This window comes from Onychomys torridus, chromosome 13 (assembly GCF_903995425.1).
Source record: "Onychomys torridus chromosome 13, mOncTor1.1, whole genome shotgun sequence".
Lineage (NCBI taxonomy): Eukaryota > Metazoa > Chordata > Mammalia > Rodentia > Cricetidae > Onychomys > Onychomys torridus.
Genome location: NC_050455.1, coordinates 39877610 through 39903758, shown reverse-complemented (window position 1 = coordinate 39903758; position 26149 = coordinate 39877610). Strand labels below are relative to the sequence as shown.

The 26149-nt window shown below is 36.7% G+C and overlaps 1 protein-coding gene across 3 annotated transcripts in view; it reads right to left on the bottom strand.

Moving 5' to 3' along the window:
- Positions 1–26149, bottom strand: part of Prr16 (proline rich 16) — a 279853-nt gene that overhangs the window by 103845 nt on the left and 149859 nt on the right. For 2 of the 3 annotated variants that reach the window (XR_004946408.1, XR_004946409.1), the window contains exon 2: positions 10358–11263. Coding sequence is in view for 1 of the 3 variants with exons in the window: in XM_036204866.1 (XP_036060759.1) it covers positions 10505–11263 (759 nt within the window). In the remaining 2 variants the exon portion in view is untranslated. Of the gene's footprint in view, positions 1–8764; positions 11264–26149 lie in introns of those variants that run through there. The other variant, XM_036204866.1, reaches the window with a different exon arrangement.

The following is a 26149-nucleotide window of genomic DNA, read 5'->3' as shown; positions in this document are numbered from 1 at the left end:
ACATTTGGATTGCACTCCTCTCTCCAAAGCTCCAGGATCAGTATGGAAGAGGGGTGGAAATATTACAAGAACAAGAGGCAGTGGCTGAATGCAGCAAACAATATTTTCAGGATGCAACAGGGAAGGTGTACATGTTAACTCACAGACGTTGTGACAGCAGGTTCAAAACATGCATAAATCAAGCCAAAAAAAGAAATTCCATCATGGAGGATAGAGAAGAACAGGAAGTCCTAACTCTATCTTAGACATTATTGATAATTGGTGACTGCTGGGACAGTGAGAATCAGTTATTTTTAAGGATGTGGCCCCTAAAAGGGTATCCATATATGTCACCCACACATATACTTACATCATTAAGTGGACTCAGTGAGTATTTTGTTTGGGTTTGGCTTCGGATTGTGGTTTTTGTTTTTGTTTGTTTCTTTGTTTTTTAAGAGCACATAGAATTGGGGATAGAGAAGAAACTGGAAGACAGGGAATGGTGGGTAGACTTCACTAAAACACATTGTATGCAAGTGTGAAATTCTCAAACAAACAAAAAATTGCCCTGGAAAGGTTTTTGTTAGACCTAGCAAACTGAGTGAAGAATTTTAAAGATCAGACAATCCTAAACCCATAAACATTTCGATATTATGATTAAATGATGAAAGAAAAATTTCTCTCTCTGGGGTTGACAGAATGGAGCAGACACATGGTCAAGAGGTCAGAGAGTAGGCAGGTGGCAAAGGTAATGGTCAGAAGAGAAAGGATTAAAGAGTCATCTTAGTGAGTTAGTTATATTGTGACTTTACAAAGAAAAACTCAGCAAGAATTAAAATGACATGGATACATGGAATGAGGAGGATGGAGAGGCCAAATGAAGCTTAAATGTGAAATGGGGATGATCAGTTAATTTACTACAAGACCATTCTAGGGCAGGCATGCTGGTTGGGGTATTCCTGATATCCTAGTACTGGGGAAGCAGAGATTTGGAGAGCTGCAAGCTAGAGGCCAGCCTGATCTACAGAGTAACAGCAGCAAGCCACAAAAAGGAGTTCTTTTATGTATTTTAGATATTAAGCAAAGTAAAGCCATCATGTGATACAACTCTGAAGTTGAAAAACTGCAACATAAGTTTAAGTTGGAAATACTCTCTCTTTTTCATGAAGGGTGATTTGAATTAGGAGGAAATAATCCTAGTTGATGATCATCACAGTATGAGATAACATTGTGGCCTATTTTGGCACTCTTCCCATGCATTATGAAAGATCTGTCACAGGAATACTTGTTCACTTTTATTAGGAACTATGACCAAACAAACTAACACTTTATATCATGTCAGATTTATATACATCACCAATAAATTATTCTTTTAACAAAAACATAGACTGTGTCTTATAAATAACCATTCTATGGGTTAACCTCTTATTTGAACAAATGTTTTCAGAAGATATATAGATACCTTCTGGCATTAGGCTTTAGTTACTTTGAAAGTTCCATACTAAATGGCTTAACCAATGCTTGTATTGCATATTATCATAAGCACTCAAAACCAAGGCACTCTTGTTAAACCAGCTACAATGTGTGTTATTGTTGCCTTCTCCTCAGATTTCCATCATGTTTGTTTTCTGACTGGCTATTTCACAAAATGTAATAAAGTAAAAATTAGACCTGTATATAAGATCTGTCAATATTTGAAGAAAATAATTAGGGTTACTTAGTAATAATGGCAACTAGGAAAGTATTTCAGTAGAATAACCATTTCATAAGTGAGATAAAATGTCATTAGCATTTACCTTAGTAAATACAAATACATTTACTAGATCAGCAAGGAACATGAGTAATTTGACAAGTAACACAAGATTAATGACAAGGCTTAGGTTTTATTTGTTGTCTTACACCTGCTAAAGTGCTTTTATACACATTAAATAATTAGGGCCTAATATCAACATGCTAGCAGGTGGTACATTCAGATGAAGAATACAGGGGAAATTGCTAAGGCATATGGATGAATGATTTTTAAGTATTTGCAATCTAAGAAATATCATTAAGAAAGGATGTAACACAGGGAACAAGTGCAGAGCCAAGGCATTGGGGAGGGATACGTAAAGCAAGGGAATAGGCATTGATTGCTTCTGTGCTGTGACCACAAGAGAGACTAAAGCTGGAAAGAATAGGAGCTGTGTAAGTAAATAAAATAGAAGGTGTGTTTGAGGTGAGTGGTGCACACATCTCACTTCTACCAGGACAAGGGCTTTCATTTCATGCAACTTGACATAACACTGTTTGAAAAACTGCAGCGTTGCAGTAGATAGTGGTTAGCTATGATGCCATGCATGGTCTAGTTTGCTCTCATCTAGAGGGTGCTATCAAAACTTGGGATGTGACAGGGGTGTCACTCAGGGTTAGAACCCTTTAGCATGCTTAAGGCCCCTTTCAAAACCTATTTATAAGACTCCTTCAAAACCTATTCCTTCAACAAACAAACAAATAAACAAACTCAACTGTTCAGGAGATGTTTTTCACACATGCAGAGAAAGAGTAATTTGGAGATTCTGTGTATTCAAGAGCCCTGAAGTTTCCAGCCTTGTTCAACCTTGAAGCTGTTTCATCAGTTTTTTATTTCAACACCAAATGGCAAATTATAGTGATATTTTATTTATATTGAAATGTGATTTTATTTGTATGTTAATAAAGTTGCCTTGAGGTCAGAGCAAGCCAGAGCAGAAGCTGGGTGGTAGTGGTACACGCCTTTAATCCCAGCACTTGGGAGGCAGAGCTAGGTAGATCTCTGTGGATTCAAGGACACAGCCAACATGGCAGACACACACCTTTAATCTCAGTACCAACCTTAGAAGACCTGGAGGTCTGTACAAACAGGCAGTGATGAGGAGGTCATGTGGCTGGGTTTACAACCAATGAGAAAACAGAACAGAAAGTCTATAAATAGACAGGACACACAGAAGTAGGTCTCTTGCTGAGAGGAAGGACAGCAGAAGCAGTGAAGGGTAAGGTTTTCTGCTCTTGCTCTGACCTCATGGTTTTTAACTCTGCAATTGGTTGTGTATTTCTTATTTAACAAGACGGTTACATCTACAGCCAATGAAGTTGCTGAAGCTTGTACTTTAGGATGTGTGGATGCAATTACAGCTTCCTTCTGAGGCCATCACTCTCTTTGCCTTATAATACAGGATTAGATGGACACAGCCAGGTTAATATTCAAAAGTAGCGCCATGGTTTCCATTTTATTTATTTATGTGTTTCCCTGGGGGTTTATTACTCAGGATGGTACCATGAGTCCTAGGTATGGTGGGAAAGCACCAATGAGCTATATCCCCAGACTTGTGTACCTTCATTTATGAGCAGGCCTCAGATCTGGTTAAATGATTTGATTTAAAACACTCTTAGGTGTTGAGAAAAGATGTGACTAAAATCTCGACAATCTGGTTTCAATTTGATGTTTTATAATAATATATTCTCCATCTGAATCATATTAAACATACAAACGTCACAATGTATTTGTCCAGGCACGTATTTCTGGAATAGGATTGCATGTTTCCCTATTTTATGAGTATCTGTGGTCAAACCAGGTTTATGCATCTTTTGGAGTAAAGTTATGTATATAGTAGCCTACTGTACTCAACAATTCTTTATGTATACATTTTAAGCTGGCTCATATTATCCCAGCGCTCAGGAGGCTGAAGCAGGAGGACTGATGTAAGTTCAAGGTCAATCTAGGCTATGCAGTAAGTACTAGGTTTCTGGGCTAAAATGACTAATGCTCTTTCAAAGGGGTTTTGTTCAAGGAAAATTTAGTAAGCAATTCTGAAATGTTTACATAAAGTAATTTAGGGGGATGAGTAGCTGCAGATTAATAATGTACTTAGAGGTTAAAATAAAGTACAAATATCTCATCTCTCTCTCTCTCTCTTCCTTTCTCTCTCTCTCTATCACACACACACACACACACACACACACACACACACACACACACACACACACACACACGCACATGCACACACACACACACACACACACACACACACACACACACACACTGTTCCTTTCCCTTACAGAGTTTTTAATATGGCTGTTGTCAGGTATATTTATTTTCTCTTATCTATTATTAAAATAACAAAACATCTTAATTGTGCTGAAATGTAAGCAACATGACATAATACAAAAAGGAGGAGAATATTTGACCATTGTTAAAATTATGAGGTTTTAAACACTACAAACCCATCAATCTTTGGAAACGGTAGTAAGCATGATGGGTTCACATGACTAGTGTTAGTAATGACGCATGCAAACCTGACATACTGTCTTCAGTTCCACCTACTTCGGCGGTTGCTGTCCTAGAAGATGAATTTGGATCTTTGCAGCTTATTTTTTCAATGGGTGCCATGGGCATAGGAAGGCACAGACACTGGAGTTATTTGCTTTGATAGAATGGAGACGTAGGTACTCTTGACTAACACAGAAATAGACTGTTTTTTCTCACTACATATCAAGAAACAACTTTTCATGCAAATTCTAGAGAACAGTTAATTTGGTTTCAACAGATTCTTTGTAAATAATACTTGGTCAGTGCTTTACTTCTGGAGGTAGTAATGAAAGTGAGTTGTGGAGGACATGTGCTTGCCTTTCCATTTTATCATTTTGCCATGAAAGACTCTAAGATCTCAGGCACTGGGTTTCCAATATCATACTTTGCTCAGTTGTAAAATTTAGATAACACAAATGTCTGAAGTTTCAAGATGTTATGGAGAAAAAAAAATGATGTGATAAATGCAAAATAATACATACAAAGCATTTTGAAGAGTATTTCAGGAGAAAGTAAGCTTCCTTAAAGTGTTTGGTATCATATATTTTGCTGTCATAAACTTGTACCCCCACTCTACACACACAACATTTAATTTATCTGATCCAAAGCCCCCTTTGATGTTATGAGAATTGACAGTTATATTTTTAAGATTGAAGGAAATTGCATCCATTGTCTAATAACAAAAGAATGTCAACTCTCATTAGAGAGGTTGTATCACACTGATTCCTTAAAGGTCCCATTGTGAACCAGTGCTATTTTAGTTCTCAGGGTCAGTGTTAAATAGATGAAATTCACAAAGGAAACACTATCGAATAAAGTGACACACCTAGGGTCAACAGCATGAATGCTATGGAATCAGACCTTCTTGGGAGAAGGACTCATAATAACAGTGTTTGAATTTAGGGAGAGAGCTGACAGGTGAAGCTGATGTTATTATACATGAGAAAATGAGGCTTACATTATTCAGGGACTCATTCCATTTAGATGGTGGCTAAATTGTCTGAAATCCCCTTTTATATCCTGTAAGCTCAAACACATTAAGAATGTCAAAACAACATTAGGTAACTATTTCGAAGCATCAAAATAACTATTCAGAATAAAGAAAAGTTGTGCAGAGTTCAGGGCTATGGAGAACACAATTAAATGTTGATGTTTGGGGATGAAAAGGCATGAGGAGTCATGTCAACCTAAAAATGCCCAGAAAAAAAAAATACTCCTCTCATAAGAGATAGGAAAGATGAATTTAAGTGCTCCAAATGGAACACCACCCACATAATCACTGTTTCATGAAAGTGAAGATAACTGCAATATATGTTCCACACAGCCATGTGCCTTAATAGTTGCATCACGCCTGTCATTATTTCAGAATCATCAAAGTTGGATGACTCTAAAATTCTGAAATGTTTACTCTGAAAACTTAATTATAGTGCCACAGCTACATATTGACCCAGAAAATTCCATGTGATTTTATGATAATGCCCAGTAATTGTCATAGCCCCAGCACTTTACCTAATTATGTGATATGACTTTTTAAAAACTCTGTTGCTCATAAATCATTTCCTCACTTAGAAATCATCAGTATTTTAGTGAAGTAAATTGCAGTGCAATCTTTTGCTCCAGTTTTAGTTGTACATTACAGGAAAATGTGTTACCCGGAAAGAATAAAAAGAGCAAAAAAAAAAAACCCCAGAAGTTTCAGGATCATTATGAGTCTCAGCCATATATAGTCTAGAAATATATCCAGGCAAGAAATGGCTCCTGACTTGATTACGTGCAATTAAGAATGTAACTACCCAGAATTTTCTCACAGAACATCAGAAAAAGGAGATGTATGTAGTGAGTAGCCATTCCAGCGTTGACCTGGAAGTTCCAACCCCTACTGAGGCTTTGATAACTGTCATGCCTACAAGGCAGGGCTGAGAGAGGATGCTGAAGACCTGAGTTCTGGATGCGGGGGCTCTCTTGGTTCCTGGACCCTGGACGCTGGAAGTAGACCATCAGAGTTCTCCAGAGAACACCACTGGACTGTGTCATACCTTTCCCAGACCTTGCAACCTACCTATCCCTTCATTTGTAAGTTACGCCACTAAATAAACTTCCCTTTTAACTACATGGAGTGGCCTTAATAATTTCAACAATAGACATAATTGAACTCTATAGATAAAAGGTTTTGAATAGTGTCATACTCTCCATAGGTGATGCCTTGATCATGCTAAAAGCAAATACTGATAGAAAACCACAAAAAAACTGTCTTTTGCTTTACTCTATGAACAACAGCAGAGAAGTTTCAAATCTAAGTGCTTTTCCTAGGTCAGTTAAACCACATTTGTGAACAAATGCATTTCTCCTCAGCATTAATAAATTAATGAGGAAATATATGAAAATGATAACAAATTGGGGAGGGGAGAATTCTAAAGTTTTGTATATTTTTGTATTTTTCTGAAAATATTTTACTTAGCTTAAGAACGATCTAGCTGGGCATGGTGGTGCATGCCTTTAATCCCAGCAGTTGGGAGGCAGAGGCAGGCAGAGACATCTCTGTGAGTTCGAGGCCAGTCTGGTCTACAGAGCAAGTTCCAGAACAACCAAAGCTACACAGTGAAATCATGTTCCATAAAAAGAAAGAAAAAAATCTAAAAATCATAGGCTGAGTCCTTCATAAAATTGTTAAAAATATTGGGAGGTAAAATTTTTTCTAATTTCTTGTTATTATTAAATATAATAGCCTTTATAATTTGAAGTTATGTGTCTATACTGAAAAAGTATACAGTTCTCACTCTTCTTTAGTTAACAACTACAATGTCTATGGAAATATATTTTGGCACTCCACCACGAAGAGATGTTGTCATAGGCATTGTCTGCCCTGTCACACTCAGCAGGAATCACACCTTTCAACAGAGCATGGGCATGAACTCTATGGTAAACTTAGTGTAAATAAAAGTTCACAAATGCATGTCCTAACGAGTAGCTGCTTCTGAGGAAATAAAGTGTTTCCGTCTATGTGTTTCATTTTAGAAAGAGGAATGATTATTATATTTCCTAATGCTCTGCTCCATAGTAAGCAGAGTGTGCACTTCAACTTTTCATTTTTGCGAGCAATGTTGGCTGGTTACAAAAACTGCTCTGCCATTAGTTATGTTTTAATTATATGTCTCCAGGGAAATATTATGATGCTCTATGTTAATTTTGTTACATGGTTTACAGGTTTCTATGGGTTCAAAGTACAGGTTCCAGTAAGTGTGGTAAAATTATCAATTCTGTAAAAATCACATTGGTACAGTATATTCTATGTTAAAAAAAAACTGAAAAAAAAAATGGATTTAAAATACACAAAAGTCTTGATGGTTTATACTTTACTGTTTATGTTGGCTAATAAATAAATTATTTACATAAAATTATATATGTATATGTATAAAATATATAGTATATATTCTATATACCTATATTACAAATCAATGAACATGATATTTTTAGTTGAAATTTGACTCAACTTTCTAGGTAAATATTTTTCTATAAATACTTTGAATTAGAAACAGATGTAGTCACCAATTAAACAGAAAGAGTTGGTCTTTTATGGGGAAAATTTGCCTATATCTTGAAGAAGAGAGAGAGATTTGGATCTCTGTAGTGATATATTGTGTATCCTAATAAACTTGCTTGGGAATTAGAGGATAGAGCCAGCCACTAGATTAGACATAGAGGCCAGACAATGGTGGCACACAGCTTTAATCCTATCACTGGGGAGGCAGAGATCCATCTGGATCACTCTGAGTTCAAGGCCACACTGGAAATGGAGCAGGCAGTGGTGGCACATGCCTTTAATCCCAGTACTGGAAAGCACACATGCCTTTAATCCCTGGAAATGATGTCTGAGCATAGAAAGGTATAAAAGGCATGAGGAGACAGGAACTCACTCTCTTTAGGCTGAGGATTTCGTAGAGGTAAACTAGTGGCTGGTTGCTCTGCTTCTCTGATCTTTCAGCTTTCACCCTGATATCTGGCTCTGGGTTTTTTTGTTTGTTTGTTTGGTTTTTGTTTTGTTTTGTTTTGTTTTGTTTTTAATAAGAATGTTGAGCAATTTGTGTTACAGATCTCTAGGATTTCTTCCTATGGATATAAGCCAACATCCTTATTCAAATAATTTCAGTGATTCAGCTTACTCAATTTGCTTTACTACAAAAATATATTTTTCTGTTCTGTGAATTATTTGTGATACCTTGAGATACAACATGGTTCCCAGACATCGACATGGATCAAAATCTGAATCCATATGGTGATCATTAGATCTTAGTAACTGGTTGAAAAGGAAAGATGGACTAAAGGAAGAAAATGAAGTTCAGGATATAACACTAGTTTGGAGTATAAAAGACAATAATATATTAGATATAAAATTGTGATATAACTATAATAATTTTTATTTCAAGACAATGATAGAGTAAAAAGCTAAAAACACATTATTTAGTATTCAACAATTCAATTATTTATTTACCTTGGTGGTATCTATTAAATACACTGATCATACAGTTAATAAATATCCGATCACTGTCTTTCCTCATTTTTTGTTTCATATCTTTCCAAAGTATCGGATTATTAAGCTTACATCCCCCTCATGTACAACACAAAAAGATAAAATAGCATTCTAGCAAATTTGTAACAGGACATTCTCTGTTCCTCATCTATTTTGTTCATTCATTCATTCATTTCAATAATAAAGACTATTTTCTTTCTATATTCTTCCCAAAAATACATTGTCATATTTCAATAGAAAGCTCTTTAAAGGGTATTCTAAATCATAAAGCTGCCTCTCTGTAGCAGTAAAAGTTGAAGTTTTAAAATTAAAAGGCAAATATTTGAAAAGGTCATTAGACTTTCCAAAGTAATTATTCCCATCAACATGTTGCTTGCCGCTGTTACCTCTTAAAGGACCTTCCCCTACCCCTTGGCACATTCCCTCACAATGATTTTAGGGGAGGTAACTAAGTTTTAGCTCCAAAGCAAAACATCTCATTACTCCGAATCAGTGCAGCTGGGAACTGACTGACCCATTAGTTTGTAAGTTTCTTGAGTTGGCAAATACTACTGAGGAAAAAGACTTGTATTTGATGGTAGAAGGAAAATATTCTTCTATGGGAAATTAAAACCCCTGACAACCTTAACTCAGAAGAGAAAGGGGGACAGGCCATTGCTGAACACACCCTGTGACCAGAGACACCTCCACAGTCCCTCCTATAAAAGTGTGTCTTTTCAGGAACATTGAGCTAGCTCAGATGGGCAGAAGGCAACAATTCCAAACTTTCAATGTTCTTATCTACAATGTGTCCTGAAAAAAGGCTTGACAACATCCAAGGCTTTCAGCAGATGGTTCTAGAAGTACCATAATGGAGGTGTATAATATGAAACCGTTGGAAGGATGTACTTACCAAATGAGTTATGATAGTTAGTCTAGAAATTCTGATATCCACTCAGTGTCATCTTGTCCAAACTCTTGGGACTTTCTTCCCATTTCAGTGAATGATAACATGGGGTTAAAGGAGCCTCTACTTCATTTTAATCCTCAGAACATTAGGCCTTCTCATTATTTACTATTATTTATTGACATGTTTCCAAAGCTCAAAATATTTTATTACACATTATATTTGAACACATGATTCATAATTGTATAGTATAGAAAATAAACTTTTTGGTATTGTCCTCAGCATTTCATGATGCAAAATTATTGACAAACATCTTTAGAAAAATAATAAAATAGTCCTTCGGTATTAAAATTCTTATTAAAAAACATTAGATCAAAGGGAGAATTATGACATCATCAATGCATAGATGAGTTAGGCATGAATGAAATGAATTGCCCTGGCTTTATCAACAAATCAGAATATTTGATATCCCAACCCTTATAATAAATCAAAATTCTTGGAATCTGAAGGTCACAGTCTGTCATAGGTCAATTGCAAAAAATAAAATGCATTCATACTTTCTCATTATTCGGCAGTTTCTGATGATGGAACATGTAAAACAATGTACATCCAGGACAGAAGCATCACTCTGCATACTTACCAGGTGATTTTTATGCCACTTTGTCGAATGCAGATTAATATATTTGGGCTTTTTATTGCTTGAGTAGAAAGTGCTCATTACTTATCATTTTATGTTTATCATATAGAAAATTAAAAACAAACAAAATGTTTTCTTAAATGGCAGACATCACACTGTGGTAGTGGTGGATTTTCTCAAGATAGTCTTCTGTGGTTTTGGTGCAGTGGGAGGAGTTACAGCTGCAGGTGTGGGAGGGGGAAAGCTGTTACTGTGGCTTATTCCCAGTCCCCCATTTTCTAATGGGAAAGTGGGGAGATGAGGTGGAGGAGGGAAGGGAGGGCCTTGGTGAGGGATCTTTCCAGGCGGATGGACTGGTTCACTGTGCATTTGGACCTCCCTGTTCTTTGCGTTATACCTGGTCTCACAGTCAGGACAATAGCCATGGTATTGTACTTTTTCACTGAACCGTACTCGTTCCCGAGGAGGCCCTACTTGGGGACTCCTGTCCTTCTCAGGTCTGGGCATCAGAGACTGCACTGGGGCCTTGTCCAAGTTACTATTGGGTATGCAACAGATGTCTCCATTTGGAATTTTGTTGTGTCTACCCGGTAAGCCGCCGTTCCGTAGAAGGGTGCCGTTGGTCTTCACAGGATTGACAGTCGGCGCCGCTCTAGGAGGCTCTTCACACCTTACAGGTGTGAGCCTTGGAGGAGGTGGTGGAGGATTTGGCTTTCTCAGAACCGTGAGGATAGCGGATGGGTGTGCTGGAGGTTTAATGAGGGGGGCATTGGCCTGCACTTTGAGCTTCTCTATGCTGGACGCCGTTGTGCCGCTGGAGCTGCTGTTCAGAGTGTCTGTCTTGGAGCTGTCAGTCATCTCATCCTCCAGCTGTAGGTCAGAAGTCAGGGTATCAATCTGGTCAACCACCTGGTGGAAAGGACAAGGTAATTGTGTTGAAGAGCAACCGGAAGCAAAACACACATAAGGCTATTCTTTTCTCACCTTCTTTGACGCTTTACAGGAAGCCCTGACTGATCTTGAACTGGTAACTTCAATGCTACCTGAACATTTCAGTCAATAAATTTAGAGATAGTGGCCATGACACAAGGTACCAACTGTTTGAATATATATATATATATATAAAATCTCATAAGCCTAGAACCTAATACATTATTTTTTCTTGGCTTTGCTATCACCACCAAAGGTAGAATTCAGCTGCAAAAATATGACAAATATTTTAAAATGAAAAAGTTGAAACTTCACATCTGGTTAGCATTTAGAAAGCTACAAAGCGTCACGTCTATGCTGAAAAATGATCTCAACATTTTGGAAAATGGCTGGGCATTTAATAAGATGACTGTCTTTTCTTAGACCTTGGGGTTTGAATGAAAATGGCCCCCATAAGCCCATAAGGATGGAACTATTAGGAGGTGTGACCTTGTTGAAATACATATGGATTTATTGGAGGAAGTGTGTCACTGGGGGTGGCTTTGAGGTCTCAGTTGCGCAAGCCAGGCCCAGTGTCTCTTTCTCTTTGGTACCTGCAGATTGGAATGTAGAACTCTCTGCTACCTCTCAAGCGCCATGTTTGCCTGAGTGCCACCATGTTTCCTACCAGGATGACAATGGATTAAACCTCTGAACTGTAAGACAGACCAAATTAAATGTTTCCTTATAAGAGCTGCCATGGTCATGGTGTCTCTTCACAGCAGTAGGCACCATAACTAAGATAGCCTCCCAAACATGTTGAGGACAGCCAAATGAGGCACAACATAAAATCATAAGCTCACGTAAAACATTTCGTGTTTTTTGTGATTTGTTTTTCTTACTTCATCGTGAAGTTCTTGAGAGTGTACTTTGTAGATAACAAAGTTTTTGTCTCAATTCAAAAAGTTCTAGCCTAGAACTTCACTTGTAATTCTGAAAAATTTTTCAGATCCTTAACTCCAAATGTTTTCTCTTTTTATTTCCTTTAACCAAATATTTTAGGCCTTCTTTTAAACTCTCATAATTGTTAATTTATTTCTTGCCACAGAATGTTTGTATGCAATAGTAGTTCTTCATGAAATGCCCCACCACAACCTCTTGGTCAAATGAATGCCTACAAATCTAAAAAAAATTTTTTTAGTTCAGAAGTCAATCTTTATGTAAAACTTGCCATCCTTCCTGTAACTGTATGTCATGCTAATTTATTAAATATTCCCAAATAATTGTATTTCTTTCATTCAAAGGATTCACATAATTTTGAATTACATGTTGAATAGCAACATGAGTTTGAAATATTATTTTTGGTGTAGACCCTGCCTCTTCTCCACGAGTGTGGTGGGTTTTTGATTATTGTTCCATGAAGTATTCTAAGTAGTGAACAGTACCTATGAGGGCTGACAAAATATTTGTTAATAAATGCTTTGGGTATTGTTTCTTTAGATCAAATGTGTGTAAAAGCATTTTTCCCTCTGATTGCTACTACATGTGACATAATTTTAGAACTTGATAAATTACTCTAAAAGAAATATTCTACAAGATGAAACTTACTCATAAAGAATCCTATGGTTACTGACATTTTCTCTAGTTTTTAGTCAGTTATGTAGAAATTGCAGTTATGGGATGGCTAATAGATACAAAGGCAAGGCAACTATCTTGATTCATTGGGGGCTGTGGTCTATTTTCCCTGGGGAAGGTAACTATCCCTAGCCCTCAGTCTACTAAACTTATTAAAAAACCTCATCTCTTATGAAAAACATGAAGCTGATGGACAATTACTGGTACAAGCCTGAGGTTTTGATAATTCCCGGCTGTTCTCTATTTCTACAATCTCATTTCCTGCATGTCATTAATGCAAAGATAATAAAATGCAGAAACCAACACTGCTCTCATGAAGCAAGGAATGTAGTGGGGCTACCTGGCATCAGCATGATCTTAGGGATCTTCCACTAGAAACAGTAAAAGCATGACTTTCAAGGGCTCAACAGCTTGTTCAATGTTACAAGTGGACTGAGACCCCTTGAGACAGGTGGGTGCAGCCCTCCTGAGACTTGAGACAGATCTAAGTGGCAGAAAAGCAATAGTTCAAGTATTCTTTCAAAAAGAGCTGGTAAAGAGAATGGAATATGGGAGCTCTAAAGGAGACTTCGCTGCTGAAGCATACTATGAAACAGGAGGTGAAAAGTAAGCTATCAGCTACACTGTGAGATTGTTGCAATAAATTGCCACATGTTTCAAAATCAGCTCCAGAAGTGAGAGAAGCAGGATTCAAAGAGACAATGTGTTAATACATATTTTTATGACAGAAGTGCATTCTAGCTAAATTACATAAGAGTTTCAAACAGAAAAATATACATCATTTCTTAACATACCACAGTGAAACTACAGGACACAGAAAAAGAATTATAAAACATTTGGGGGAACAAAAAGGCTCAAAAATCAAGTATTATAGACCATCAAAAATTAGGCAGATATAGCACGAAAGGACTATTTGTGGGGAGCAGAAGACTCAGTAAGAGAGAAGGGAATAAGAGATGGTAATAAAGAGTAATTACAGGAAAAAATACAATGGAGTATGTTTGAAAATATAAAGATGAAACTTATTACTTTGCATACTAAAATTAATAAATTAAAAATTGGTAAACATCAGATACTTATACAAATTATAAATTCTTCAAAACAGTTTGGAAATCCATGTCATATTGGATGAAAACAATTGGAATTTTTTTATAGTTTAATTTTATGCTAAACTGAGAGAAGTGGAGGTTTTCCTTTACTGAAGAGTAGGAGATTATACTGATAAGCTAAGGCTGGTGATTTATATTAACAGCATATTCAAGTCTTTCATAAAGAAAGAAACATCACGGCCTCAATACAAACTTAGGTAACTAAATGAATGAAACAATTCAAAGATCATATCCATATAAGAACACCCACATACATAAGAAAATTGGGCAAGGGGTGCTTATGAGAAAGTAATTTACATAAGATGCACACATAAATAATTAAGAATATAAAAGCTCTCAATCTTAACAGGAATTGAAAAAATAAACATTAAATAAAAATAATATAGAATTTAATGCCAATTGCTCAGTCAGAGAGAGAATACAGGTTTTTTTTAAAACATTTATTTATTTATTTACTTATTTATTTATTCCTTGTGTCTTTCACATCATGCCTTCCAATCCCACCTGTCTCTACTGCCCAAAAATAAAACAAGATAAAATTTAAGAAAAAAAGGGGGCAGGGAGGAAGAAGGGGAATATCTCATCATGGAAGCTGTAGTGTGAAACAGTGACTTACACAGTAAACTCCTTTATCCATACATTTTTACTTGCCAGTGTTTATCACAAAGACTGATTGGTCTGATTCAAGGATCTTTGTCTCTGCTGCATCATCAATGCTGGGCCCTCACTGGGACTCTTCTTGGACATCACATTGCTAGCCTGTGTCCTGGAGCTCCTGCAGCCCTGAGTCTACAGGATTGACCCAGCTCCCAGCTCCAAGCCCCTTACTCCAGTAGATCAAAAATGGGGTGGATGTTGGGCCAACATATAACCTGGTTCTGGGCTTGGGTAGTTGCAGGGTTGGTCAGCCCGCCAGCTCTTCCCTGTCCTTAGCACCAGGGTGAGCTCTCCAGCATTGTCCAGGCTAGTTCACTTCTTTAAGCCATGAGGAGATGAGCAAGGGGTGGGGCCAGTTCTCTGGCTTTTGATTCCCCAGGGTCCTTCTCTACTGTGCTGCCCAGGAGAGGTGTAAGGGCCATTCTCCTGAGTCCTGCAGCTGATGGGGGCAGGAACGGCACCAGAATGTAGTTTTTTAATGTAAATTTTTAGTTGTGATTTGAATAAATGAGACATTTATACATTACTAATACAGATATAAACAACTTACAAGATTGTCAATATCTTACAAATGAGGTATGGTATAGATCCTTGGTACAACTCTTTTAAGAACAAATTCCATCCTACTCCAGGAAAATTAACACATTTATAGACATGGAATCCCATAACAGTTTTCTTCACTGGATTTTTATTTGTTTCTTTTAATTTGTTATAGTTCAAAATATATACATAAGCAAATAAATATAAATGAAAAAATAGTGATAACCTAAATATCCAGTAGCAAGTGATTGGCTTAGTAAATATAGAGTAGAATAAATGGATTCACTAAGGGAGGAAGAAGATTGCAGAAAAGAGTTTCTCTCTGTAAGACACTGTGAAGAGCCAGGGAAACAAAGAAAACACCACATTCTAAGAAAGAGAGAATGGCCTCTGGGAAGCAATATAGACATGCTGAGGAGATAGCTCAGCTGTTAAAGTGCTTCCTACACAAGCATCATGTTCTGAGTTTAATCCCTCAGAAACCTACCCACATATAAAACTCTGGCCATCCAGTCTAGCTCAATTATGGGAGAGACACTATCTCAAGAAATAAGATGGAGAGTGATCAAGGAGACACCTGACATTGACCTGTGGCCTCCACACAAATAAAAACACACATCCACACATATATGCACATGTAAGCACATACTGACACCTAAACAGTGTTGAGAATCCCAAAGGTAGCCTGAAGTAACATGATTTAGCACCAAGACAAATAATATCATTAGGATAGTAATACTACAGAAAGACAGCCCACAGATTTAAAGCAACACCTCATCTCATTACCAGTAACAGTTTTCACACATCTAGCAACAAAATCCCACAGTTCATATGAACACTCGAGTATCTATGATTATCCAAAGCAATGTTGAGCAAAAGCAACAATGCTGGCTTCACAAAACCCACATTATTTCAAAGTGCACTGCAGAATTGTGGCAAAGCACACAGTTATCATATTGGGAGAAGTGGAATGGGATTAAATACCTAGAAAATAAATCTGTAAATTCGTTCTTAACCAAAGATACCATAAACAAGCCTCCTACCCAACCAGAAGTCAGGTCGGCTTCCTGAAAACCAGATGAAGCCCCTCTTACCCCACATAGGTCAGGTCAGGTCCATGGAAACTAGGTAAGCCACCACCACCACACCAACCACACCTACACTCATCCATCATAACTCCAACTGCCTCTCTTCTCCTATCCAAGCCCACTACTCTGTTACAAGCCTCCTATCCCACCAAAGACCAGGCTAGCATCTTGAATCTCAGGTAAGACCACCCTTCCATCCTGACCATGCCTGTCCAGAATAACCCCAACCAACCTCCTCTCCTTGTTACCATAACATGGCCCACACCTTTGGTAGAAACCTCCTACTTGACCAGAAGCCAGACAAGCATCCTAAACCATAGGAACCAGACCTGCTCCCTGAAAACTAATCAAGAGCCTCATATTCCTCTGGAAGCCATGTCGGAATGCTAAACACCAGAGGAATGCCAGCAAGATCAGAGACTATGCCCATCACTAGAACTCCAGTTCCCAACTTGGGTGGCAACTACCTGCTGGACCAGAGGCTATTCAGGCCATCAGAAGTCCAGCCTCTAACTCTGGCAGAGTCCCTCTATTCAACCACAGGCTACTTGAGCCAGAAGACCAGAAAGGAAACAGAAACCAAGGAAGAAAACATCCATCCAAAAAACTCAAGCCCAGAGATGGGCACCTTGACATAAAATCAGCCCAAATCCAGATACCTAAACATATGTGTAAGCACACAATCAAAAACAAGCAGGACAATACGTCACCACCAAATCCCAGCAATCCTACTACAGCAAGTTGTGAATATTCCACCACAGATGAAGCATAAGAAAATGACCTTAAATCCAAATTTATGAAGATGATAAAGACCCTTAAAGAGAAAATGAATAAATCCTTTAAAGAAATCAAGGAAAAGACAATAAAAAAAACTGGTGGAAATCAATGAATCCTTTAAAAAAATGTCAAGAAAATCCATAAAAAAGAGTTGAAGGAAAAAAAATTTCTAAAGACCTAGATATGGTTATAAAAGCAACACAAATTGGGGAAAATATGGATAAGGAAAATCTAGATAAGGGAAGAGAAACTACAGATGTAATTATCACGAACAGAATACAAGAGATGGGAGAGAAAAATCTCAGGCATTGAAGACACAATAGAGAAAATTGATACAGCAGTCAAAGAAAATGTTAAATATAAAAAAAATTCCTGACACAAAAAGAAATTTGTGACACTGTGAAACAAAAAATAATAGGAATTAAAGACCAAACCTAAGAATAATAGGAAGAGAAGAGGAAGATTCAAAGGCCCAGAAAACATTTTTAACAAAATCATAGAAGAAAAATTTCCTAAACAAAAGAAGGAGATGCCTATATAGGTACAAGAATCTTATAAAACACCAAATAGTTTGGACCAGAAAAGAAAGTTCCCACACCACACAATAACCAAAACACTAAACATAGAGAACAAGGAATATTAAAAGCTGAAAGAGAAAATAGCCAAGTAACATATAAATACAGACCAATTAGAATTACATCTACTTCTCAATAGAGATTCTGAAAGTCAGAAGGGGCCTGCACAGGTATGCTGCAGACGCTAAGAAACAACAAATGTTAGGCCAGACTACTATACTGAGCAAAACCTTTAGTCACCATAGATGGAGAAAACAAGATATTCCATAGTGAAATCAAATTTAAACAATATATATCCACAAACAGAGCCCTACAGAAGGAACTAGAAGGAAAACTACAACCCAAGTAATTAAAGTAGACTCATGAAAACTCAAGGCAATAAATAATCTCACATCAGTATGTCCAAAAGAAGAAACACACACACACACACACACACACACACACACACACACACACAACCACCACCATCAACTACAACAAAGTAACAGGAATTAAAAATCACTGGTCATTGATATATTTCAATATCAATGGACTCAATTCACTAATAAATAAAAGGACATAGACTGCTGCTTGATGGTGACACACACCTTTAATCCCAGTACTCAAGAGGCAGAGGCAGGCAGATCTCCATGAGTTAGAGGCCATCCTGGTCTACAAAGCAAGTCCCAGGACAGCCAGAGATGTTACAAAGAGAAACCCTGTCACAGGAAAAAAAAAAAAAAAAGACACAGACTAACAGAATGGATAAGAAAACAAGATCCATAAGAAACACACCTCAACATCAAAGATAGACATTAATTACCTCAGAGTAAAAGGTTGAACAAAGATTTTTCAAGCAAATGGACCTAAGAAGCAAGGTAGTATAGCTATTCTAATATTTATCAAAATAGACTGCAAATCAAATTTAATCAAAAGACATGAGGAAGGAAACTTCATACTCATCAAAGGAAAAATCCACCAAGATTATGTTTTGGTTCTCAACATCTATGCCCCAAATGCAAGGGCACCCAAATTTGTAAAAAGAAACATTACTAAAGCTTAAATCACACCTCAACCCTCACACATGAATAGTGGGAGACTTCACTACACCAATCTCACCTATGAACAGGTCACCCAGACATAAACCAAAAAGAGAAATAATGGAGTTAACAGTCATTATTAACCAAATGGACCTAACAGTTACCTACAGAACATTTCACCCAAACACAAAAGCATATACCTTCTTCTCAGTACCTTATGGAACATTCTCCAAAACTGACCATATACTAAGTCACAAAGCAAGTCTCAACAGATATAAGAAAACTGAAATAACTTCAAGCATCCTATCAAACCACCACAGATTAAAACTCAGCAACAAGAGAGAGCCTACAAACTCACAGAAACTGAACAACTCTATGCTGAAAGACTACAGGGCCAACGGAGAAATTAAGAAGGAAATTAAAAACTTCTTTAATTCAATGAAAGTGAATGCAAAGCATACCCAAACTTATGGGACACTATGAACGTGGTGCTAAGAAGAAAGTTCAGAACACTAAGTACCTACATAAAGAATTTATAGAGATCTCACACTAGCAACTTAACAGCACAACTGAAAGCTCTGTAACAAAAAGAAGCAAACAGATCCAAGAGGAGTAGATGGCAGGAAATAGTGAACTGAGGGCTGAAATCAGTAAAATAGAAGCAAAGAGAAAAATACAATCAATGAAACAAAGAGTTGGTTCTTTAATAATTCAACAAGATAGACAAAACCTTATTCAAACTAACTAAAAGACAGAAAAAGAACAATCAATAACAAAAACAGAAACAAAATGGGGACATAACAACAGACATCGAGGAAGTACAATGACTCATTAGGTCATATTTCAAAAACCTGTAGTCCTCGAAGTTGGAAATCTAAAAAAAGAAAGAAAGAAAAGAAAAATTTCTTGATAGATATCACTAACCAAGTTAAATCAAAATCAGATACCCTCAGTAAATAGAAACAGTCATTAAAAGTCTCCCAACCAAAAAAACCCCGACAGTTTTTGTGAAGAATTATACCAGACTTTCAATGAAGAGCTAATATTAATACTTCTCAAATTATTTCACAAAACAGAAACAGAAAGAACATTGACAAATTCACTTTACTAGGCCCCAGTGACCCTGATACCCAAACCCACCAAACACTCAACAAAGAAAGAATTACAGACCAATATCCCCCATGAACATTGATGAAAAATACTCAGTAGAATACTAGCAAACCTCCTAACAATGGCAGCAGGGCCTATTTCTAATGCTTTGATTGGCTCCTGGGAACTTATTCCTCACACTGGATTGCCTTGCACAGCCTTAATATAATGGGAGCTGCTTAGTCTTACTGCAAATTGATATGCCATACTTTGTTGATACCCATGGGAGGCCAGTTACTCTCTAAACAGAAACAGAGGAAGAGTGGATTGGGAGGGGGAGGGCAGAAGGGAAGGGAGGAATGGAAGAAGAGGAGGAAGGAAAATTGCAATTGGGAGACAAATTGATAAAAATAAATAAATAAATGCTGATTCAGCAAACTGAATGCAAGAACAAAACAAAAAGATCATCTACCATGATAAAGTAGGCTTCCAAGAGATGCATGGATGGTTCAAGATACAAAAATCTGTCAATGTAATCCATCACATAAACAATCTCAAAGAAAAATATCACATGACTATCTCAGTAGATGCTGAACAGCCATCATATGTAGAAGATTAAAAGTAGACATTTATATTCCACCCTCTATAAAAAAAATCAACTCAAAATTGATTAAAGAGCATAATAGGTCCAAAAACTCTGAAAATGGTAGTGATACACACAAGGGAAACATGTCAAGACAAGCAATGACTTCCTAATACGTTTCTAAATAAAATAGCTCAGGAAATTAAATTAACAATTGACATGAGATTGTATCCTGTTTACAAAATGTACATATAATAAAATAAAATGATAGTAACATTCAACAAAGCCATCATATAGAAAAATATTGACCAGTCATTCAGAGAATTGTTATGCACAATATAAAAAGCAAAAGAAATAAGATCAAGAAATCCAAACAAATGCAGAAAAATGATCAGAAAAGACACTTCTCAAAGAAGCACAGATGGACTATAAACACAAAAAGGTACTGAGCATTTTTGTCATCATGAAAATAAAAATAAAAACTACACTGAAACTCCATCTCACTCAGAGAGGTATTGTTTAAAACTCCAAACCAACAAACAAGTAGATGAATGGCAAAGCCTTTCTCTGATCCAGCTACAGATGTTAGGAGGGATTGCTCTTTAAATAAAACTAGTGCACAGTAACTGTCAACCACAGAGTCTACCTCCTGTTGACTGCAATGTGAAACTGGTCCTCTACAGAAATCAGCTAGCCTGTTTCCTTCTCGTTCAGCTATATGCAATAAACCTGCCTCCCAGTTGATATGTATGTAATAAGTTCTCCTCTTTACTCAGTGGTGAACAATAAACAACCAGAGTGTCTATGATGCTAGTAGGTCTCCACCAGAGCACACAGTCCATCCAATCCCAGCTTTTCTGCTCTATGTGTCTCTCCTTCCTTCACTCCCTGCTGATTGAGACAGGGAAAGGCCAAAGCCCTGCAGATAATTGAAATAGGTACTGACTGCAAAATACTATATGAAAGTACTCATATCAAGGAGATCATTCAACACACTACTAGATAATAAATGGGTTACTAAAAAAAAATATGGAAGAGAAAATGGAAAAATCTTAGAATTGAATGAAAAATGAAAACACAACATACTAGAAACTGTGGAATATAATAAAAATTGTTCTAAAAGGAAATTTTATAACTAAAACGTCTGTATTTTAAAATAAATCTGAAACACATAATGATTTAACATTCTTCAACGTCTTAGGGAAACAAAATAATAAGTAGATACAAATAAAAATGGTCAGGGAAGGAATTAATGAAATGGAGACAACGGGATAATATGTAGGATCAATGAAACAAAGAAGTGGCTCTTAGAAAAGACAACAAAGACTAAGAAAGCTTTCAGTAAATTAACCACAAGACAAAGAGAGAAGATTCAAATTAATAGTACTGGAAGTGAAAAAGCAGACATACAGCAGACAGCAGTGAGATTCAAAGAATCATTAAGGTATATGTGGAAAATCTATACTCTAAGTTGTAAAATTTAGAAGGAAGCGATATAGTTATAGACCAATAAGCCATATCAAAACTAAACTAGAAATGAAGAAATAATGTATCACATTAATAGACTTCAGGCCTCTTGATAATCTCAACAGACGGCAAAACGGCATCCTTTGTGATGAAAGCTCTGAAGAAACTAGGAACAGAAGTATATTGCTAAAATAATAAGGCTATAAATGGGAAACCCACATTCAGCATTGTAATACTAGGATAAAACTTCAAAGCATTTCCACTGAAATTAGGAATAAGACAGGGAAAATAATGCAAATTAAAAATAGATTGAGATTGTATTTCACTAGAATCAGAATGGCTATCATTATGAAAACAAACAAGAGATGCTGGTGAGGTTGTGAACAAAGGGAGCTTTCATAAACTCTTTGGGAGAAAAAAAATGGTCTAGTCACTATGCAAATCAGTATGGAGTTAAAAATTAAAAATAGATCTACCATATGCTGCAGTTATACCACTTCTGGGTGAATTTCCATAGGACTTTGAGTCAACATGCTACAGAGATATTGCATAGCCATGCGTTCATGAGGCTCTTTGCAAAATTTCAGTCCTGAGGTCAGCCTCGATGCCCACCAACAGATGGATGGATTTAAAAAAATGTGCTGTGTATTCAAAATGGAACCTTCTTCAATCATGATGGAAACAAAATCATGCCCTTTGCTAAAAACGGTTTGTGAGAGGGCATCACTATAGTAAGCAAAATAAGTCAGATTCACTAAGACAACTGTGTCTTTCACTTCGTTTGTGGATATTTGAAAGATCTTATATAAGAGAAGAACAGATATTAATGAGAGAGTAAGGGATAGATGAAGGAATGAGAGGATGAGGGGAATCGATATGCTCAAAGTACATGATACAATAGAAATAAATCATCTTTATGATATATATATGACCAGGTATAACAGATCAACAAAAAGGGAAAGAGACTATGTATATATTACTTGTACAAGTACCAAAACAAGACCTTTAATGTATGTCACTGAACTACAATCCAGTAAAAATGCAAAATTCAGGGATTCCTTTCCTGCCACTGCGTCCATCCCTGCACTGTGTGGTTGGCTCATGCCCCGGAACTCTCTATGCTCCCTTCAGGCTAACTTTCTGCTGTTCATAGCACAGTGCAGTGACTTCGAACTGATGTATTAAATGACAATTTAACCAGTGAAGCAATGGAATAGAGACTCAAAATTCAGTGACTCCTTGCCTTTATTTCTATCTGTGTCTTGATTTCAGGGTTTATGTCTCATTTTTAAGGCCATCAAACCCACTAATCCATATGGCTCAGAAAGACAGGTGTGGAATAGAAAAGGACAAGAGGCAAGTGAAGATTTGATGAGACATGGAGGGCTCTCTTCCTGTTCACTGAAGCACAGATTTGACCCCCAATCTTCTCATAAAAATTCTTCCAACTCCTGAAAGACTAAATATCACTCAAAATATATCCAGATTTTTTTTCTACATGCTACTCATCTTAGTCAAGTAAAGTAGTATAACTTGGAGGACAACAATCTTACATTTTTAATTTGCATGAATCTTTCTCTGGGGTCAGTCATCAACAATTCTCAGCCACAAGAATTTTGACTACAAAATTCATAAAGGAGAAAGTAGAGTTTATCTCCCATTGAGACTTTTACCAGAAGATTGATTGATTCTGAAATATTTAGGATTGATCTATGAACACATCTACCTTAAACTGCTGATGTCTGTGGTAAAAATCTAAGAGGAAAAATGAGTAAGAGTCAAAGAAGGTATTACTAGAAGAAGCATCAACAGTATAAATTTCCATTACTATTGGTCCACATTCTGTAGTTGAATGCAAATGCTGGCTGATAGAACACTTTGTTCAACCTGTGACAGATGGAATGTAAGGCTGAAAAGGAAGAAGCAAGATGGAGACAGCCTGAGTGTGCTCCATCACTAAAAAGGAGAGCTAGTCTGCCTTCCATTTATAGTCATAACTCACATGCTCCATTTCTATCTATTTGCCCAAATGATCTACTGTAGGGATTAAAGTAAATAGTTCTTCATCACAATTTTGTATTCTGCTGCTAGATGACAGCGTGTTTGAGAAAGGGCATGTGGATTTGTATGCATGAACAAACCCTGTAATTATAGTGTGACTCGTCAAATTACACTAAATTGTACTTATCTTAGAAAACTGTAGCAAATGGAAACATTTAATTTATTCCACAATTTTGTCTAGCTTTTAAATTTATTTATGTGAAAGGATCTGTAAGACATTAAAAAGGCAAGAATGACTCGGGCCTCTCTCTCTCTCAGTCTCTGAAAAAGAAGCTCAGTTACAAGCAAGGAAAGACAACTAGGCTAGCCTTGGAACACAGAGCTCTCTTCAGAGTTTTAGAGCAACAAGTATTTTTCTCACTATTCCATTGTTATGTATATAGGCCCATCAGTCACTAAGCTATTTCCACAGAGGTATGTCTTTACTGTTCACACCAACAGAGTGTGTCTCTTCCACAGTGTAAAACATCCTAAATTTTATAGTCATAAAGTTATGTTACATAATTCTTATTTATCCTCTTCCTTACTTCCTATATTTGACACAGCACATTATATAGACAATGGAAACCACTTTATATATATATATACACGTGTGTGTGTATATTAATATATGTATATATACATACACACACACACACATACACATATATATATATTTATTTATTTATTTATCATGATGTAATCTCAGCTTGTCCAGAACTCACTGTATAGACCTGGGTGGCCTTAAACTCACAGAGTTCCATCTGCCTCAGTTTCCAGAGTAAAGGCATGCACTACATCATGCTTCATTCAGTGTATTTTCATCACATTCCCTACTCTTCCCACTAACTTCTTCCAGTCCATTCCTATCTCCCTACCCCCCACACTTTATGTTTTCTTTTTAAAAATTTTTAATAATAATCCATTGAATCCAATTTGCAGTGCCCATATACTTCTGTGTATGGGGCCAGCTCTTCACTCCAGTGCTTACAGTGTTCAGGCAAGCAGTCTTGTGAGCTAAGGAATTCCTTTTGTTTCTTTGGAAGAGGAAAAGTCTATGTTCTCCCTTTTATAAGCTACTCTCAATCTTAATGCGAGGCACAAAGACAACAGCTCATCTAAGGCAAGGATAAACATACTGTGAGGACCCCTTATTACTGTCCTTCTGATGGAGCTGGAGAGAGTAGGTTGTATGGCTAGGAGTTTTAGAATCTTTGGTTTTCCTTCCTGATCTGAGAGTTCTATGGTACCAGGTTTTCAGTTTCTCCAGGATACTGAGTTCTCCTTTCCCTCACATGCAATTTGTAGCCAATTGCAGTTAGTCACTAACCCTCAGAAACTGCATGGGTCTGGGTCCGAGTCAAACTTGTTTTTACCTCTTTAAGTTCAGAGATAATCTATTCTTGGGAGACACTCCAGCTTAGAGCATGCCTCAGTTAACCCAATGTAGTGAGATTGAATCTCATCATTCACATAGTGAGATTCAGTGCCTTGAAAGGACACCCTAAGGATAATTTTTATACTTATAAGAGGTCCCAGGTGTGTCTCAAATCCTCTGTTCCTTCTGACTCCATCTTAGAATGTAATCTGAAGAACTGGTCTAAGGATTTTGGAATATGATTAGAAACATTTTTGAGTTGCTTGTAAATATGGTAGAACTCTCCTGTATTATTACTCATGTTAATGGTAATAATTAACATGGGTGGTACAAACATGGTTTGTGTGATTAACACGGTTTCTATTTGTTATATGCCAAGCAGCTTTCTATTCAGTATGAGGTAACATATAAGCAGTGCTAAAGAAAAAATTTCATGAAAACATAGCTTAGTCTACATATAAAACTTTGCTTAATATATTTTTATAGCAAAGGATTGGTTTTCTACAAGTTCACTGATACTGACTTATAAGAAATAGTAAGGTTATAGATTTTTTTCTGTCTACCTTTTCTGTACACATTTAACAGAATAATCTGAGAGGGTTGTAACTCTGTCAAGGAATTTTCATTTTTGGTAGTACATTAATGCATTAAAATATATTGATAGTAAAAGTATAAAGTCAAACACTAATCTCCATAGCTTTCATACTGAATGGCTGCTATAACTATACAGAAGTTCACTGATATAGAGACATTGCATCTAGTTAAAACTGCAGCTGACTCCCAGAGTTAAAGTGTGCTATAAGATGTAATCATGTAAGTTTGATGTTTACTTGTCTTTAATAAGGGAAGCATTTCCATTTTACTTTTCTTTTCAACAAATATCACCCACAGATCTTGACCAAAATGCCCTAGCTAACTCATTTCTGTTT